Source organism: Canis aureus, chromosome 27, assembly GCF_053574225.1.
Source record: "Canis aureus isolate CA01 chromosome 27, VMU_Caureus_v.1.0, whole genome shotgun sequence".
In the NCBI taxonomy this organism is placed as follows: Eukaryota; Metazoa; Chordata; class Mammalia; order Carnivora; family Canidae; genus Canis; species Canis aureus.
In genome coordinates this window covers 46,811,950-46,830,233 of record NC_135637.1, presented here as the reverse complement: position 1 = coordinate 46,830,233, position 18,284 = coordinate 46,811,950, and the positions used below count along the sequence as shown (strand labels likewise).

General features: G+C 43.0%; 1 protein-coding gene across 2 annotated transcripts in view; it reads right to left on the bottom strand.

The window, feature by feature from the left end:
• Positions 1–17,973, bottom strand: part of LOC144299368 (nebulin-like) — a 56,496-nt gene extending 38,523 nt beyond the window's left edge. For both annotated transcript variants that reach the window (XM_077874915.1, XM_077874916.1), the window contains exons 1-8: positions 17,877–17,973; positions 16,192–16,392; positions 15,795–15,899; positions 15,061–15,165; positions 14,028–14,134; positions 6,064–6,190; positions 5,862–5,966; positions 4,908–5,019 (exon numbers count right to left, since the gene is read on the bottom strand). In XM_077874915.1, the coding sequence (XP_077731041.1) occupies positions 5,014–5,019; positions 5,862–5,966; positions 6,064–6,190; positions 14,028–14,134; positions 15,061–15,165; positions 15,795–15,899; positions 16,192–16,392; positions 17,877–17,921 (801 nt within the window). In that variant the 5' untranslated portion in view covers positions 17,922–17,973 and the 3' untranslated portion in view covers positions 4,908–5,013. The remainder of the gene's footprint in view (positions 1–4,907; positions 5,020–5,861; positions 5,967–6,063; positions 6,191–14,027; positions 14,135–15,060; positions 15,166–15,794; positions 15,900–16,191; positions 16,393–17,876) is intronic.
• Positions 17,974–18,284: the final 311 nt, after the last annotated feature.

The window sequence follows — 18,284 nt, the reverse complement described above, 5'->3', positions numbered from 1 at the left end:
CCCATGAAACTCTTATAACAAAGAACACCCAGAAAGGAGCTCATAGCCCTGTCTGGGGTCTGATTTTTAAAACTGTAACCAGGAGACACCCCTCTAAGATCTAGGTCTGGTGGCTGGTATGGCTTACTCTTGTGGGTCCCCTAGGACTGTAACCAATGGAGAAAGAGTTCTTCAATAGCAACCACCCCCCAGGGCATAGCTAGAGAAAACAGAGTCAGGAGCTCAGTCTTCCTGTAAAGGAGGCGTGTTAGCTAATCGTTGTGACTGCAGCTTGAGGGGCAGGCTTCTAATTAAAAATGCATCTTGGGGCGGACTATAATCCTTTTCAGAGAATTTAGAGGACATATTCTATCATCGTCTTTAACCCTCTGGTGTGCTTCACAGTGCCAATATATCCTGGAAGGAAGATTTCTACACACCTGGTCCCTGGTTTATGCAGCTGCCACAGGGGATACCCCTTGATTGCCTGTCACTGGTAGCCTGGGGGGCTTGTATTCCTGAGTTCCACAGGACTATGGTAATTGGAAGGACAGTTTTTAGCAGGCTACCACCCCAAAGGCACTGCACAGACAGCATACTCGGGCAAATTCCCAGTCTTTCTGAGCAGGAGGCCTCTTTTCTTGTCCTAGATCTTTGGCCTGAGGGGTAGGTCTTAGGTCTGACACACATCTAGTGGTCAATAGAGCTGCTAAAAAGGAACGCAGGTTGTTGAATGACCTACAGTATTCATTCATGAATGAATGAATGAACATAGTAAGAATGTCACAAGAAGATGGAAAATATAGGAAACTATGGAATAGAAGACACAGAGCTGAATAATACAAAACTGAGCTGAAAAATACACTAGAGGGTTTCAACAGAAAATTATAGATAGGGCAGAAGATCAATTAACTTGAAGATAAGACAGGGAGCTCACCTAATCAGAACAGCAAAGGAGAAGGAATGAAAAAAAAAAGTGAAGATAGCCTTATAAACTTGTGGATAGCATAAAATGGACTAACATTTGCATCATAGGGCTTCCCAAAGTAAAAAGAGAGAAAGGGACAGAAATCTTATTTGAAAAAATAATGGCTGAAATACTAAATTCCCTAACCAGGAGAAAAAAAACAGACATCCAGATCTAGGAAGCACAGAGGGTTTCAAATTAGGGGATCCCAAAGAAATAAACACCAAGACACATAATAATTAAAATGTTAAATTTAAAGACAAGAAGAAACCATTAAAAGTACCAAGAAAAAAATAATTCGTTACATACAATAGAACACACCCCTCTCCCTGCGGCCCCCCCCCCCCCCGCCATAAGAGTATCAGGTATTTTTCAGCAGAAACTTTGCAGACCAGAGGGAGTAACACAATACATTCGAACGGCTGAAAGAGAAAATCTTCTGACCGACACTAGTCTACTTGGCAAAGTTATCATTCAGAAGTGAAGGAGAGAGACTTTTCTAAACAAGCAAAAGCTAAAGGACTTTCTCACCATTAATACAGCCTTACAAAGGATGTTAAAGAAAAAAAAAAGCAGAAACAACCCAAGAGATGCTAAAGAGATTTCTTTCAATTGAAAAGAAAGGGTGCTAATTAGTGTTTAGAACACATATGAAGAATAGTTCTCACTGGAAAGGTGCATATGTGGTAAAAGACAAATAATAAAAATAACTGATTACAATTAAGTAAGGGATACACAAAAGAAAAACATGTAAAATGTGACATCAGGAACATAAAACATGGGGGGAAATAATGTTGAGCTTTACAATGGGATCAAACTTAAGTTGTTATCAACTTAAATAGACTGTTATAGAAGTTGCTTCACGATAGCCATAAAGGAAAAACCTATAGGAAATATGCAAAAGATGAAAAGAAAGAAATACAAGCATACCACTAAAATAAATCAAAGCACAAAGGAAGAGAGCAAGAGAGGAAGAAAGGAAGAGATCAAGACTATACGAACAGCCAGAAAACAATTAATAAAATAGCACTAAGCCTATAATACATAATCAATAACTAGTTAAAATGTAAATAGACTCAATTCCCCAATCAAAAGACAGAGTGGCGAAATGGATTAAAGAACAAAATCTACCAGGGCACCTGGGTAGCAAAGTCAGTTAAGCATCTGATTTTTGGTTTAAGCTCAGGTCATGATCTCAGGGATGTGGGATTGAACCCCAAGTCAGGTTACATGCTTGGCACAGAAACTGCTTGAGATTCTCCCTCTCCCTCTGCCCCTCCTGCTCACGCTTGTTTGCTCTTTCTCTAAAATAGGTGAATAAATCTTTAAAAAATAAAATAAAAATTAAGACCTATCTGTATGCTGCTTACAAGAGACTCACTTTATATGTAAGGACACAGAGAGACTAGAAGTGAAGAGGTAGGAAAAGATATTTTGTGCAAATGAAAACCAAAAGAAACGTGGAGGAGTAGCTATACTTATATGGACAAGACAGACTTTAATAAGAGACAAAGATGGGCATCATATAGTGATAAAGGAGCCAATTCAACAAAACATATAACATTTGTAAATATGCACCCAACATAGGAGCACCTAGATATATAAAGCAAATACTAACAGACCTAAGCAGAGAAACAGCAATACAATAATAGCTGGAGACTCTAATTTCGCACTTATGTCAATGCATAGATTATCCAGACAGAAAATCGATATGGAAACACTGGCCATACAGTAGACCAGATACTTAAAAATATTCCATCTAAAAGCATCAGAATACACATTCTTTTCAAGTGTAGGATACTGAACAACAACGGGACAAAGAAGAAATCAAAAGAGAAATAAAAAAAAAAATCTTGAGACAAATGAAAATGTAACATACCAAAACTTACGGAATGCAGTTCTAAGGCGAAAGTTTATAACAATGCCTACCTCTAAAAACAAGGACATTTTCAAAAAGCAGCCCAACTTTACACCTAAAGGAACTTGAGAAAGAAGAATAAATAAGCCCAAAGTTAGAGAAAGGAAGGAAATAAAGATCAGGGAAGAAGTAAAATACAAACTAAAAATACAATGGAAAAGATCGATGAAAGAGCTGGTTCTTTGAAAAGATAAACAAACTCGACAAACCTAGACCTAGACTCACCAACTAAAAGAGAAAAACTCAGAATGAAAGAGGAGATGGAATACTGGATACCACAAAAATACAAAGTATCAAAGAGATTCCTATAAACAATGATGTGCTACACAAACCGGACAACTTGAAAGAAATAGATAAATTCCTAGAGGCATACAACACCCCAACACTGAATAATGGTGAAATAGAAAATCTAAACAGACCAATGATGAGGAAGAAGATGGAATCAATCATCAAAAACCTCCTAACAAACAGAAGTCCAAGATCAGAAGGCTTCATTGCTAAATTCTACCAAACATTCAAAGAATGAATACCAATCCTCTCAAAGTCTTTTAAAAAATAGAGGAGGTGGCTCAGTATTTTATCATGCTCACATCATTGTTCCAGTGAGGCAAGTGTGGGAGAAAAGGAATGACTAAAGGATAGCCAGTCTTATTCCTCAATGTGGATGCACAAGACACACAAAATCCTAACAGGAATTGGGAAAAGGAGAAATGGAAGATTTAAATAATTCTGAATCCAAATAGCCAAGAAAAATAAAGGTATTTCAGAGATCCCAATAACCATCTCAAGTTACCATACAATGTTTTACGACGTGGTAGCTGGAGGACAGGCGTGCTACTTAAAGCAGTGCTTTCCAACACTGGCTGCATATTAGAATCATTATTAGAATCATGGAGCAGCTAAAAGCACGCAGATGCCTACATGCAGAGAATCAGAAAGTCTGCTGTGAGGCTGGGGAGTCAGAGCCCACTCAAGGGGAGTTTAGAAATACTTCCCAGGTGGTTCTAATATATGGCCAGTGCAGAGAAGCACTTTGCTGAGATACAAGAACCTAGGCATTCCTGGCTAAGTGCTGGTGCCAGGGGAAGGGACGCAGGTAAGCTTTCAGCAAAGCAAATGGGCTCAATTTAGCATTTATGAAAGCTAAAGAACTTATCACCCTCTGCCGCTAGCTCACTAGGAGTGTAGGAAGCTGCACACCCCCACCCCCTCACTGCAGGCAACCTTTGGTGTGCCAGGACATCTTTAAGTCTAAGAGCATAAGTGATTCCTAATAGGCAGCCACTAAAACTATTGAAAATGGGGAGTCAGTCAAGTGGCCTGACTGCCAATGTGTGGCTTCGCTCAGTGAAGTCTGATGAAGCTACACGACAAAGATGAGTTGAACGAGAATAGCCAACTCATCTGTAATAGGAAAAGCATTTACATTTGTGGAACGCCCTTACCTTTAGAAAGCACATTTAATCACTGGCCAACATGGACATCTATTACAGCCAAGGCACTATGGGACACACATCTAAATAAGACGGGGTCCAACCCTCAAGGAACGAGGAATGGAGGGGAGAGCACAAGATCTATACCCAACTAGCTGTGATAGACTGGAAGCCCCGAGGCCAACTGACAATGAAACAAAATAGTTCAGAATTTGGTGTGTGGGCTGCAGAGCAGGGAGCCATGAAAGACTCTTCAAATGGCACCACCAAGGTTAGGGTTTCTGATGACAGGGATTAAAGAGCAAGTTTTGAAATAAATTAAATAAATTTGGTTTGGAGACCACAACAATAGTGTAACATAGGCCTTTCCAATTTATAAAATTAACTCTCTGCAGCTCCAGTCACAGGTAGTCAAGTACCAACATCCTTATCTTACCAAAAGGGGACAAAATAAGGAAACTGAGGCAAAACAAGGTCAACTGACTTGCTTAGTTAGACACGGTAGGCACTCCATAATTACATCAGAGGGGAGACTTTTTTTTTTTCTAAGCGCAGTTGCCTGTTTGACAGAGGAATAAGTCAGTTGCAGTGACAGGTTCAGCATCCTTACCTCGCTCAGCTGTGTCTTCAGTTCCTGTACTTTTCTGTATTCTGGAGTGTCAAGCACCACTTGGTATCTGTCTCACATCTTCCTCGCCTTATCAGTGTACAGGTAGTTAGACCTAAAGAAAAAAAAGAAAACAGAAGCACAAGTTAATCAGTCATTGAAAGAATTATATTGAGGCTGGTGACGTGGTAATGGAAGCTGTGCCAGGGTAGCTATGTGTCATGAAGATGTGCACTCGCCCAGAACTTGCGCACGTGCCGGCAGCGGACCATGTCAGGAATGTCACACAGGAAGCAGCCCAGTCCCGAGGATCTGCAAGTCCTCCTTATATTAAATCTGTGTGGCAGAAACAGAAATAAAGCTGGCCAGGATTAAATGCAAACCAGGAACCAATAAGAGTAGTGAGACCTTCATGTTGATACAGGTTTCATTTTGGTTGAACACGTCCACCCTATACTCTTAGTTGGCTTGCACTCAAATGAATCACAGGTTTTTAAATTTAATCCTGAGCTAAGGAAAATATTGCTATTTGTTGTTCTTATACTGATGGGAGGAAAGCATGGATTGAATGGAGTGGCCTTTCAGGAGATGGAAACATTTAAGGAGAAACAAACATGGGAGGAGGAAGTTGCTAATGAGTATGGGCGTGGGGATGAGCAGGAGAAGGATACTACATGGGACCCAGGACGAGACGAGGTAGGGTGAGGGGCCGGTCATGGTTCAGTGTTGAATTCAGAGTGGTGGCCAGCAATGCTTGTAATTCCTAAACGTTCTTCCTACTACTGTTTCCGTGGTTGGAGAAATGCGGGGTCCCGCTTCCACACAATTTCACCTCCAAGCTGTATACCCAGTGTAGAAGGACTCAATGCAGCAGGCAGTTCAAAGATCACCAGTTGGCTTACATGTACACAGCCCCTTGGTATGAGCTTTTCTGAAAGACCCAGACGAGATGCTTACGTCACTGGTGATGTCTCCCACGTAGCGGCAACGGATCACTTGGGGTGTGTAAGGCAGTGAGATCACGTGGCCTTGCATCTTGAAGAAGTCTGATTTGTAGATCAACTGAAAAAATGGCCCAAAACACACACATCAGAGACCACATGACTGACATTCCTCCCGGGGTGCCACAGCCTGCCCTCTCTCTTAAGAAAATACTCACCTCACTGACAGCCTCTTGTGTCTTCTTGACTTGGCGGATTTCAGGTGTATCAGGAGTTGTGTGAATCTTGTCTTTCAGTCTGTGGTACAATTGTCCATACACGTGGATGGAACTGGAGAGTATGATGCTGAGTGAAATAAGTCAATCAGGGAGGACAAACATTTTATGGCCTCATTCATTTGGGGAATATAAAAAATAGTGAAAGGGAATAAAGGGGAAAGGAGAAAAAAATGAGTGGGTCATATCAGAAAGGGAGACAGAACATGAGGGACTCCGAACTCTGGGAAACGAACAAGGGGTGGTGGAAAGGGAGGTGGGTGGGGGGTGGGGGTGACTGGGTGACAGGCATTGAGGGGGGCCCTTGATGGGATGAGCACTGGGTGTTATGCTCTATGTTGGCAAATTGAACTCCAAAAAAAAAAAAAAACTGTCGACACTATCTCTACACTGGAAGCAAAACCACTGCAGGTATTTAGTGTGGGAAGATGAGGGCAACTGTTGACTAATCAATAATCAAATATTCTACACAAAGAGCCATTAGAGGAGCAATTAAGGATCAAGGAAGTGTCTGACAGGAAAAAAGAGGAAATGGTACTTATTTTAGTTAGGTGAAGAATTCTGAGCATAAAGTCTTCCACATTCTATCAGATGGTTGGATATGGTCAGATATACAGGCCAACCATGTATATAGAAAACCAGGGTCACGAATTAGACTAAAATGCAAATTCATTAGTAAATGTTTCATAACGAATCTCAAAAAAGGAATTAATTTACATCATAATCTGTGAATTGGGATTGACAATGGCATTGCCAAATACAAAAAGACGTCACCGATGGATACAAACACCAAAATGGTAACAAAAAGGACCCTCTCATTCCTTGATGATACAGAGATTTCTAACTAACATATAGTACAAAGCCATGGCCTCTGAAACTCAATACCCCCCCGCCCCCCCCCGCAGAATCAACATTCACTGTACCTCACTGGTAACATTGTTCACCCTCTGGACATGGACAAATGGGATTTCTTTAGGGCCAAGTGTGTATCTGTGTGCCTTGATGTGTTCCCACTCTTCTCTGTATTTGTACTGGGAAGGCAGAGTCAGAACGAGTTCGCTGCTGGGTCACAAAGAGTAGCTGTACATTCCTCACACAGGAAGGAGCTGCTGCTTACATTTGAAAATCACTCTCCATGGATTAAGTACAAGAAAAAGTCAGGGACAAAATGTCACCAGTAAACAGGACCTTGGCAATTATTTTCTTGGCTATATAAGCCAGGTGCAGAGAGGAATAAAATTCAGTGTTGCCTAGAAAAACCTGCTGGCAGGCAGCTATGAAAATAAAAGGGAAACCGTGTGTTTTTATGTTTTTTAAAAATTTTTTCTTGGTGTTAAATTTGCCAACATAGAGAATAACACCCAGCGCTCATCCCATCAAGTGCCCCCGTCAGTGCCTGTCACGCAGTCACCGCCAACCACCGCCCACCACCCCTAGTTCGTTTCCCAGAGTTAGGAGTCTCTCATGTTCTGTCTCCCTCCCTGATATTTCCCACTCGTTTTTTCTCCTTTCCCCTTTATTCCCTTTGACTATTTTTTATATTTCCCAAATGAATTAGACCATAGGATGTTTGTCCTCCTCCGACTGACTTAATTCACTCAGCATAATATCGTCCAGTTCCATCCACGTTGAAGCAAATGGTGGGTATTTGTCATTTCTAATGGCTGAGGAATATTTCATTGCATACATAGACCACATCTTCTTTATCCATTCATCTTTCGATGGACACCGAGGCTCCTTCCACAGGTTGGCTATTGTCGACATTGCTGCTATAAACATTGGGGTGCAGGCATCCCAGCATTTCACTGCTTCTGTATCTTTGGGGTCAATCCCCAGCAGTGCAATTGCTGGGTCGTAGGGAAGATCTGTTTTTCACTCTTTGAGGAACCCCACACAGTTTTCCAGAGTGGCTGCACCAGTTCACATTCCCACCAAGAGTTCAGGAGGGTTCCCCCTTTCTCCACATCCTATGATTTGTAGTCTCCTGCCTTGTTAATTTTCGCCATTCTCACTGGTGTGAGGTGGTATCTCATTGTGGTTTTGATTTGTATTTCCCTGATGGCAAGTGATGCAGAGCATTTTCTCATGTGCGTGTTGGCCATGTCTATGTATTCCTCTGTGAGATTTCTGTTCCTGTCTTTTGCCCATTTCATGATTGGATTGGTTGTTTCTTTGCTGTTGAGTTTAGGAAGTTCTTTATAGATCTTGGATACTAGCCCTTTATCTGATATGTCATTTGCAAATATCTTCTCCCATTCTGTAGGTTGCCTTTTAGTTTTGTGGACTGTATCCTTTGCTGTGCAAAAGCTTCTTACCTTGATGAAGTCCCAATAGTTCACTTTTGCTTTTGTTTCTCTTGCCTTCGTGGATGTATCTTGCAAGAAGTCACAGTGGGCGAACTCAAAAATGGTGTTGCCCATGTTCTCCAGGATTTTGATGGAATCTTGTCTCACATTTAGATCTTTCATCTGTTTTGAGTTTATCTTTGTGTATGGTGCAAGAGAGTGGTCTAGTTTTGTTCTTCTGCATGTGGATGTCCAATTTTCCCAGCAGCATTTATTGAAGAGACTGTCTTTTTTTCCAGTGGATAGTCTTTCCTACTTTGTCGAATATTAGTTGACCATAAAGTTGAGGGTCCACTTCTGGATTCTCTATTCTTTTCCATTGATCTATGTGACTGCTTTTGTGCCAGGACCACACTGACTTGATAACCACAGCTTTGTAGTACAACCTGGAATCTGGCATTGTGATGCCCCCAGCTATGGCTTTCTTTTTTAATATTCTCCTGGCTATTAGGGGTCTTTTCTGATGCAACACAAATCTGAAAATAATTTGTTCTAACTCTCTGAAGAAAGTCCATGGTATTTTGCTGGGATTGCATTAAACATGAAAATTGCCCTGGGTAACGTTGACATTTTCACAATATTAATACTTCCAATCCGTGAGCATGGAATATTTTTCCATCTCGTTGTGTCTTCCTCAAATTATTTTAGAAGTGGTCTGTAGTTTTTAGGGTGTGGATCCTTTATCTCTTTGGTTAGGTTTCTTCCTAGGTATCTTATGCTTTTGGGTGCAATTGTAAATGGGATTGACTCCTTAATTTCTCTTTCTTCAGTCTCATTGTTAGCGTGTACAAATGCCACTGACTTCTGGGCATTGATTGTGTATTCTGCCATGCTCCCAAATTGATGTATGAGTTCTAGCAATCTTGGGGTGGAGTCTCTTGGGTTTTCTATGTAGAGTATCATGTCATCAGCAAAGAGGGAACGTTTGACTTCTTCTTTGCCAATTTGAATGCCTTTTATTTCTTTCTGTTGTCTGATTGCTGAGGCTAGGACTTCTAAGACTATGTCAAATAGCAGTGGTGAGAGTGGACATCCCTGTCTTCTTCCTGATCTAAGGGGAAAGTCTCCCTGTGCTTCCCCATTGAGAATGATATGTGCTGTGGGCTTTTCGTAGATGCCTTTTAAGATGTTGAGGAATATTCCCTCTATCCCCACAATCTGAAGAGTTTTGATCGGGAATGGATGCTGTATTTTGTCAAATGCTTTCTCTGAATCTATTGAGAGGATCATATGGTTCTTGTTTTTTGTCTTTCTGATATGATGAATCACATTGTTTTATGAGTGTTGAACCAGCCTTGCGTCCGGGGATACTTCCGTCTTGGTAATGGTGAATAATCTCCTTAATGTACTGTTGGATCCTATTAGCTAGTATCTTGTTGCGAATTTTTGCGTCCATGTTCATCAGGAGTATGGGTCTATAACTCTCCGTTTTGGTGGGGTCTTTGTCTTGTTTTGGAATTAAGGTGATGCTGGCCTCGTAGAACGAGCTTGGATGTATTTCATTTCTATCTTTCTGAACAGCTTTAGTAGAATAGGTATGGGTTTTTTTTTTTTTTTTTTGGTTTCTTCTTTAAACGTTGGAATAAATTCCCCAGGGAAGCCATCTGGCCCTGGACTTTTGTGTCTTGGGAGGTTTTTGATGACTGCTTCAATTTCCTCCCTGGCCTGTTCAGTTTTTCTATTTCTTCCAGTTCCAGTTTTGGTAGTTTGCGGCTTTCCAGAAATGCGTCCATTTCTTATAGATTGCTGAATTTATTGGCGTATAGCTTCTCATGTTTTTAAAATTGTTTGTATTTCCTTGGTGTTTGTAGTGATCTCTCCTTTCTCATTCATGATATTATTAATATGAGTCTTCTCGCTCTTCTTTTAATAGGGCTGGCTAATGGTTTATCTATCTTACTAATTCTTCAAAAGAACCAACTCCTGGTTTTGTTAATCTGTTCCATAGTTCTTCTGATATCTATTTCATTGAGTTCTGCTCGAATGTTAATTTGTCAAATCTCTTCTTCTGCTGGGTGTAGGATCTATTTGCTCTTTTTCATCTAGCTCCTTTAGGTGTAAGGTTAACTTCTGTATTTGAGTTCTTTCCAATTTGTGGATGGCTGCTTGCATTGAGATATATTTCCCCCAAGGACTGCTTTTGCTGTATCCCAAAGATTTTGAATGGTTTTATCTTCATTCTCATTAGTTTCCATGAATCTTTTTAATTCTTCCTTAATTACCTGGCTCACCCTTTCATCTTTTATCAGGATGGTCCTTAACCTCAACGTGTTTGAAGTACTTCCAAACTTCTTGTTGTGATTTAGTTCTAATTTCAAGGTATCATCCTCTGAGAATAAGCAGGGGATGATCCCAATCTTTTGGTATCGGTTCAGATCTGAGTTGTGATCCAGTATGTGGTCTATTCTGGAGAAAGTTCCATGTGCACTTGAGAAGAATGTGTATTCAGTTGCATTTGGATATAAAGTTATGTAGTTATCTGTGAAATCCGTTTGGTCCAGTCTATCATTTCGAGCTCTCGTTTCTTTGACATGTACTTAGAAGACCTATTTAGTGTAGAAAGCGCTAGATTGAAGTCACCAAGTATAAGTGTATTATGATCTAAATATGTCTTAACTTTGGTTATTAATTGATTGATATATTTGGCAGCTCCCACATTCGGGGCATATATATTGAGGATTGTTAAGTCTTCTTCTTGGATAGATCCTTTAAGTATGATACAGTGTCCCTCTTCATCTCTCACTACAGTCTTTGGGATAAATTTCAGTTTATCTGATATAAGGATGGCTACCCCTGCTTTCTTGTGAGGACCATATGATTGGTACGTGGTTCTCCAACCTTTTATTTTCAGGCTGTAGGTGTCCTTCTGTCTAAAATGAGTCTCTTGTAGACAGCAGATAGATGGGTCCTGCTTTTTTATCCAGTCTGAAACCCTGTGCCTCTGTATGGGGTCGTTAAGCCCATTCACGTTCAGTTACTATTGAAAGATATGAATTTAGTGTCATCATGATACCTATTCAGTCCCTGTTTTTGTGGATTGTTCCATTGGACTTCCTCTCCAAGAGGAATTTTAAGAGTCCCCCTTAAAATTTCTTGCAGAGCTGGTTTCCTGGTCACATATTCTTTCAGTTCCTGCCCATCTTGGAAGCTGTTTATCTCTCCTATTGTGAATGAGAGCCTTGGGTAAAGTATTCTTGGCTGCATGTTCTTCTCATGTAGGACCCTGAATATATCCTGCCAGCCCTTTCTGGCCTGCCTGGGTCTCTGTGGAGAGGTCTGCTGTTAATCTAATATTCATCCCCATAAAAGTTAGAGATTTCTTGTCTCTTGCTGCTTTAAGGATCTTCTATTTATCTTTGGAATTTGCAAGCTTCACTATTAAATGTCGAGGTGTTGAGCGGTGTTTATTCATTTTAGGTGGGGGAAGGCCTGTGTTTTTAGTCCCAGCACAGCTTGGAAGTTAGGACCTGCAGGGAAGAGAGGAGCGACTATTTTTGAGGCCAACAAGTGGCTTTCCAGATGGATTTACCAGAAAAAAAAGACATATTAGGTGGTTGGATCTGCAAGTGTCTGATTTGGATACTGTAGGTTTGGGTCTTTGGTTTTGTGTACTGGCTGGCCGGCAAGCTTGGGTCCCAAGACTCCGAAGGCAGCAGAAGAGGGCTGCAGGCTGTGTGCAGCGCCCCCGGGCTCTGCCCTGCATGGGGCTCCCTAGCATCCCCAGCATCCCTGCAGGGTGGTGGGAGCCACTGGGCTAGGAAGCCCCAGATAGCAGGAGCCCCTTCACCCCCAGCTTTCTGCTCAGTGTGCAGAGGGCATGTGGTGGGGCCAGTATCGGAGCCAGCTAGCCCACAAGCAGTCCTGTCTGCCCAAGGGACGCACACAACATCCTGTCCCCAGGCAGCTGCAGCCGCCCATGGGGTGCCTGGGGTCACAGGGATGCTCCTACGCTTCTTGAGGCAAAGGCGCCGTGATGACCACACTCAGCGGGGGCCTCCACACACACTCCCGGCCCCCAGGGGCCCAGGTCAGCGCCCCTCCCCTGGCAGGCCGTGGTGCGGGGAGGCACCTACATAGGTGATCTGGTAGTGCTTTTCCCTGGAATGCTGGAAGGCGGCTGTGTCACCAGGGAGCCGGTATCCTGTGCGCTGGTCACGTCGGCCGGCACCTGGGTACAGGTCCTGCGGAGGGCGAGGGGTCAGGCTGCGCCGGGGCCCATCGAGTCATGCGCATCGCACGCGGCCCATGCCAGGCTTTCGGTCGGGATGCAGCGTGTTCTTGTTTACCAGGCCGATGTCATGAGGAGTCAGAGGAGTTCAAAGGGCCAGGTAACTAATGCATCATCCTTGACCCCCTGCTTCGAAACCGACAGGTGCCTGCGTGCTCCACTGCCCAGGCCTTGGGCTCAGGTCACATCTCTGAGCCCATCAGTCTCCCTGCTCGACCCCCACCCTCCTCGCTAATGCTCCCTCGCTTCCACTCTGTCGAGTAAATAAACCAAATCTTTAAGAGAGAGAGACAGAGAGTGAGAGAGATGCCTGGGGGTGCTCAGGGTGTGACGCTGGGTCATGGGATTGAGTCCCCAACGGGTTCCCGCAGGGAGCCTGCTTCTCCCTCTGCCTGTGTCTCTGCCTCTCTCTGTCTCTCTCATGAATAAATAAAACCTTAAAAAAGAGAGTGAGCGAGTGAACGATGAGTGAAGGGGCCCATAGGAAATAATTCTTCTATGTTTTGAACGTATGCCCAATTACCTGCATGGAATCGAGCAAGAAAACGGGAGCAGTAGAGAGAACAGGCAGTCAGTGCCGCCTGTGTCGTGAACCCTTAGGTGGTATTCACATCATCACAGTCCCGGAGACAGTCATAATGATAAGGCACATCCCTGGAACCCCATTCCTCCAATAAACACAGTGTCAGGCCATGAAGAGGTCACGATTCCCCAATCCCTGGCAGATGGGGGAAAGGAGTTTCTGACCATGATCCTAAATAGCCTGTCTTTGGGGGGGAGATCCAGGAGTAGGAATAGTATCAGAGACATCAAAGAGCAAATGTTTTTCAATATTCAGTACAGGAGAGTGACATCAAAGAGGGAAACCAATGTTGCCTGAGCAGGTAACACCCAAAAGGGATATTAAGTACGTGAGTGGAATCCAGGTCTTTCTCTTCTGAATTCCAACAGTAATTTCTAGCCCTTTCTCTTACTACTAGTAGTCCCTTATGATTATGTGTCTTCTCTTTGTCATCTTGGTTTTAAGTTGTTTGAGAAAGGTTGGCTTTCTTTCTCCCTCGTATCTTGTAGATGTAAATGCAATGTTGCTCTAAGAATGCCCATTGCTTGCGTGGTGTAAGAATCCCACCAACCAGGAGGGAAGACAGACTGTGTACTGTTTGGGTTTTTTCTTTGTTTTTTAACTCAGGTGAATGGAATAGCATTGACAACTGAGAAGGTCAGGCTGAGATAAAGCACAAGCCAAGGAGGTTTCTGCAAAAGCCAGTGGCCTGGCCCTCGGAGGCCGCCCCTTAGACTTCTGCTGCCCCCTGCACTGGGTTCTCACTGCTCACCTCACTCTGGAGCTTGTGTGCATGAAGGGCCCATCCAGTTCCATGGTTTTCATAGTTGCAGCCACCTTGCCTCTGACGCTATCCATGTAGTCATGGTGGTAGATGGCCTGTGTCAGATAGAAGAGGGGTCAGCTGATTCTGATCACAGCAGCATCATTGGAAAGAAGCAAAGTAAATGGAAACCTAAGTCTCTCTTAAAGGAAGGAAGGAAGGAAGGAAGGAAGGAAGGAAGGAAGGAAGGAAGGAAGGAAGGAAGGCAGGGAGGGAGGGAGGGGAAGGGGAAGGGGAAGGGGAAGGGGAAGGGAAGTAGGTAGGTAGGTTTCCCTTTGCCTCAACAACTGATCCATCATTGTCTTGTCCACAGGCTCGCAAGTGGGCATGTGGACCCCACAGCATGAGAGAAGCAGAGGACATGGCTCAGCAAAGGGAGGGAACAGCGGCTATGGTACGGCTCTAAGTTTCAAAACAATGGGTTTTTACATTCTAACTCGCTGGTGGGATTTGATATTTACTTACTAATTTGCGGGCTTAGTTAAAAGAAAATAAAAGAGCAGCCGTGTGCTGGCTCTGCCCCCCAAGTCAGAGAGTGGATGTGGCATGGGGCCGAGGCTTGGGCACCGGGCCTTCCCAGACCACGGACGAGGGGCCCCACGAAACCCACACCGCTCACTGCACGGCCTGCCCCTCCTCACCCTGCCATGACCAGCTCTAATTTTCCAGAGGGCTGACCAGCAAGATACAACTGCTGCTCTTGACACGAGGCCTCAAAAAACAACTTTTAAAGCAAAAAACTCTAAAACACTGAGTATTCCATAGAATTATAGCATTTCTACCTCCACCTTGGGAACTGATTGAACACACCAGGTTTTAGGAAATATGAGCAGAACCATAAGTACTATCTAGGACACTAACTCTGGTCTCCCAGTTAGCAAAAGCCACTTACTTTTTCTTTTCTTTTTTTTTTTTTTGCCACTTCTGTTTGAGTGGTGGCCCCATTTATTACTGTCCACACGACTTCCCCACGGGGACTTACATCACTCAGTTGTTTCCCACTTTTCACAGCCTGCACATAGACTTGTGTGTCTGTGACCAACTTGTAGCCATTCCTGGTCTTCTGTGTGTGAGATTTGTACTTGATCTGCCAAGAGGAATAAAAGAAGCCTGTGGTAGACCGTTTACGGTTCTAGAAATTGCTGCTTTCATGGAGGGTTTGGTTGCTTTTAACTCATGACATTTACTTTCATTAGCACATATTCAATCGACCAGGAGGCATTTGAATTTTAGGACAATCTGCATAATCGATGCTTATAGTCCTATGGAGCTTCTAGAGCCTTCTAGCAGGCTTGACAACTGCTCTTCTAGGAACATTTACGCATTTTTACTGAAACCTTTATTACAGTGTTAATTTGCTTAGCAAATTCTCTCTTTATAAATAGGTCCTGTCTATAGCGTCACAAACACCTCACAAGTGAGATTTCCCTAATAGGAGAATCATGTGCTTGATAGATCTGAAATAGTCCAAATGTAGAGAGAGGTTCCAGGGAAGGACAACAGGACAGCTCGACCGTGTTGTTGAATAGAGAGCTACGCGCATTCCAAGAAACAACCGTTCCCTGCTCCTTAGCATTCTTCTCCAGATCAGCCATCCTCAACACCATTTAAGACATAGCTGGTCTGTGACAATGTACATAACTCCCCCTTTGACTTAGACTACGTAGAAAAGGAAATACACTTAAAAAAAAAAACCATAAGATAGGGCAAACTCACATGGTTACATAGAACATAAGCATGCTTGGCATGAAGAATTTCAGGAATGTCCGAGATGTAGCATCCAATGCCCTTTAGCCAGTTGAGGTCATCCTTGTATACAATCTAAAGATTGCGGTGGATAGAGGGAATTAGAAAAAAGAAACTGACCGTAACTCAAACACCAAAAACACAGACACCCAGTGGGCCTGGGAGGACTTTATCGAATGACATTCGAAAGGTGTTATGCAATGAGGCTGTGGGTGCCGTGTTTTCACGTTGTCTTCCAGGGACAGACCCATGGGTACAGAGGACAGCAACGCTGGAAGAAGGCCAGGGTACATGCAGGTGGGTCTGCTTCCCCTCAGGATGGGCATGTGGAGCCAGCACGGGGGACCTTCACAAGCAGTGGGCTTACGTTGCTGTAGATCTGATCTGTGACTTTCCTGATGTGGCTGTTGACTTGCAAGTCAGGGTGGCAAATCCACTCACAGAGGTGTAGGCAGTAATCAATCTCACTGCCTTTCTTCTGAGATTCCTTAGCAGTAACCATCTCCACCATGTCAGGCACGATGTGGATTCTCATCTTGTTCTTTTCATAAACTGATTTATATAGGCGCTGGGAAGATAAAATAACATGCCAATTATGTAGGAAATTGTGCAAGGTCTCAAGGCAATCTGGTTCTTAAATCCTTCTTATACACCAGAGAAGTCGAGGTAAAGAATGTATGGCAATCAGGTGGGATCTGGTAAATATTAAATTAATTCCGTATACTGTCTAACAAAGTCTTTTACTAAATACGCATCTCTAGGCCAGAAGGCATTGAAAAATTTTATTGGACCACTAGCATTTAAACGAATGGAATAGAATTGAAAAGATCAGAGTGTATTGCCTTTAGTTTGGCAGTACATAGTCTTCTGTCATATGTCAGAAGGAAGTCACATAAACGTCAGCTGTGTGTGTGTGTGTGTGTGTGTGTGTGTACTTGATACAACATTCTCACTGGTAAAAAACAGGGTTTGAGAAATACTGATCTAAAATGCTATGTAAGGGACGCCTGGGTGGCTCAGCAGTTGAGCATCTGCCTTCGGCTCAGGGTGTGATCCTGGGATCTGGGATCGAGTCCCACATCGGGCTCCTTGTGGGGAGTCTGCTTCTCCTTCTGCCTGTGTCTCTGTCTCTCATGAATAAATAAAATCTTTAAAAAATAAAATAAAATAAAATGCTATGTAAAAGGTTCACAATTAAGAGGTAAAAGTCTCTAAAGGAGGTTAACTTCTGAAAGAGAACTAGCTTCTTAGGACTGCAATGAAGGTTATAGGTAATTTTACAATAAAAGGCTTTACTTAAGAACATTCTGGGCATAAAGGGTTGAAGTTCATAAACTTTTTTTAAATATATTTTTTATTTATTTATGATAGTCATACAGAGAGAGAGAGAGAGAGAGAGAGAGAGAGGCAGAGACACAGGCAGAGGGAGAAGCAGGCTCCATGCACCGGGAGCCCGACGTGGGATTCGATCCCGGGTCTCCAGGATCGCGCCCTGGGCCAAAGGCAGGCGCCAAACCGCTGCGCCACCCAGGGATCCCCGAAGTTCATAAACCTTAATACGATATCTAGATAGCTCATTGTAATTTTAGATTTTCTTTTACAATATACACAAACATATAATATATAAAACACATGTGGATGGAACTGGAGGGGATTATGCTGAGTGGAATAAGTCAATCAGAGAAGGACAAACATTATATGGTCTCATTCATTTGGGAAATATAAATAATAGTGAAAGGGAATTAAAGGGAAGGGAGAAGAAATGGGTAGGAAATATCAGAAAGGGAGATAGAGCATGAAGACTCCGAACACTGGGGGTGGTGGAAGGGGAGGAGGGCGGGGGGTGGGGGTGAATGGGTGGCGGGCACTGAGGGGGGCACTTGACAGGATAACCACTGGGTGCTATTCTGTATGTTGGCAAATTGAACACCAATAAAAAATAAATTCATTAATAAATAAATAAAACACATGAATCAGTAGAAAAATTCTAGGAGCGGAGAACTGGGGAAGGTAGAGGGTGGGTGAGAGGCCATCACAATGCACTTGACTTACATTGCTAGCCAGATGCTTCTGGTTCTTAGCATGCATCAGGGACATGGTACTGGTAGGCAGGATGTAGCTGGTGGCTTCACTCCATCCCAAGCTTCCTTGTACAGGTTCTACAGGGGTTATAAACCATTTTGTGAGTACAGAAAATGCACTCTGGTTGGATCTTTAGAAGGGGATTTTTCCTGTATCTTTTTTCAGACACTGCTTAACAACCCCTGATCTTCATACTCAGCAGGACCCAAGTCCCCCTCAGTAAATAATGGGTTTAATGCTGTGACCATAATTTTATGGTCCATTATTCTGTTCTCTTCCATAGTAATTATTTCAGTTTGGCAGTTATCATGGAGCACTGCATCTTGACAACAGTGGTGAATGTATGAATATGCATTTGTACAGCTATAGTACTGTAGG